Source organism: Littorina saxatilis, linkage group LG11 (assembly GCF_037325665.1).
Source record: "Littorina saxatilis isolate snail1 linkage group LG11, US_GU_Lsax_2.0, whole genome shotgun sequence".
Lineage (NCBI taxonomy): Eukaryota > Metazoa > Mollusca > Gastropoda > Littorinimorpha > Littorinidae > Littorina > Littorina saxatilis.
Genome location: NC_090255.1, coordinates 6179229 through 6179817, shown reverse-complemented (window position 1 = coordinate 6179817; position 589 = coordinate 6179229). Strand labels below are relative to the sequence as shown.

At 49.6% G+C, this 589-nt stretch overlaps 1 protein-coding gene across 1 annotated transcript in view; it reads left to right on the top strand.

Moving 5' to 3' along the window:
• Window positions 1-394: 394 nt before the first annotated feature.
• LOC138980800 (uncharacterized) overlaps window positions 395-589 on the top strand; it is a 9270-nt gene continuing 9075 nt past the window's right edge. Inside the window, exon 1 of the mRNA XM_070353687.1 lies at window positions 395-589. This exon is cut by the window's right edge and continues 123 nt beyond it. Coding sequence (XP_070209788.1) covers window positions 395-589 — 195 coding nt within the window.

Below are 589 nucleotides of genomic sequence, written 5' to 3'. Positions count from 1 at the left end.
ACGTGAACTGTAACGCGATATTAATTTTGTCGCGACAACCTGCACGTGTTGTTAGGTGTTGATGGGCGGAGGTCCATTTCCTTATCCATGTTTTATACTTGTGTTTCCATGTACGCGCATGGGAGGCTATGCTGCGGCTAGCTCCGCCTGTGTCATGGGTCGTTTCCCATGTCTTCGAGAGTAAAGATTAGAGAACTGAAAACTTTGAGTCTGTGCTTTATAACTTTGCTTTGTCTGTCAAAGTTAACAAAAGGGTACATTGTGAAACCACCCCCACCCCCCACCCCCAAAAAAAGGGGAAAAAAAGCTTGCCGTTTTGAGTCTCCCCCAAATCAAAATAATGTCCCACAATACAGGAACTCCCCGGACGACCCACACACAAAAAACCATCAAGATGAACTCAACCACCGACACACCCAGCCGCCTCAACCGTACTCGGCCACATATTAACACATCATTCTCCGGGGCGGCGTTCTACGGGACCTCCTCCAAAGACGACGACGACGTCAGCAGCCCGTTGGTGTACGTCTTGACGACTCTGTGTGTCCTTGGCATCGTCTTGAACTCCATCGGACTCTGCAACCTCTCC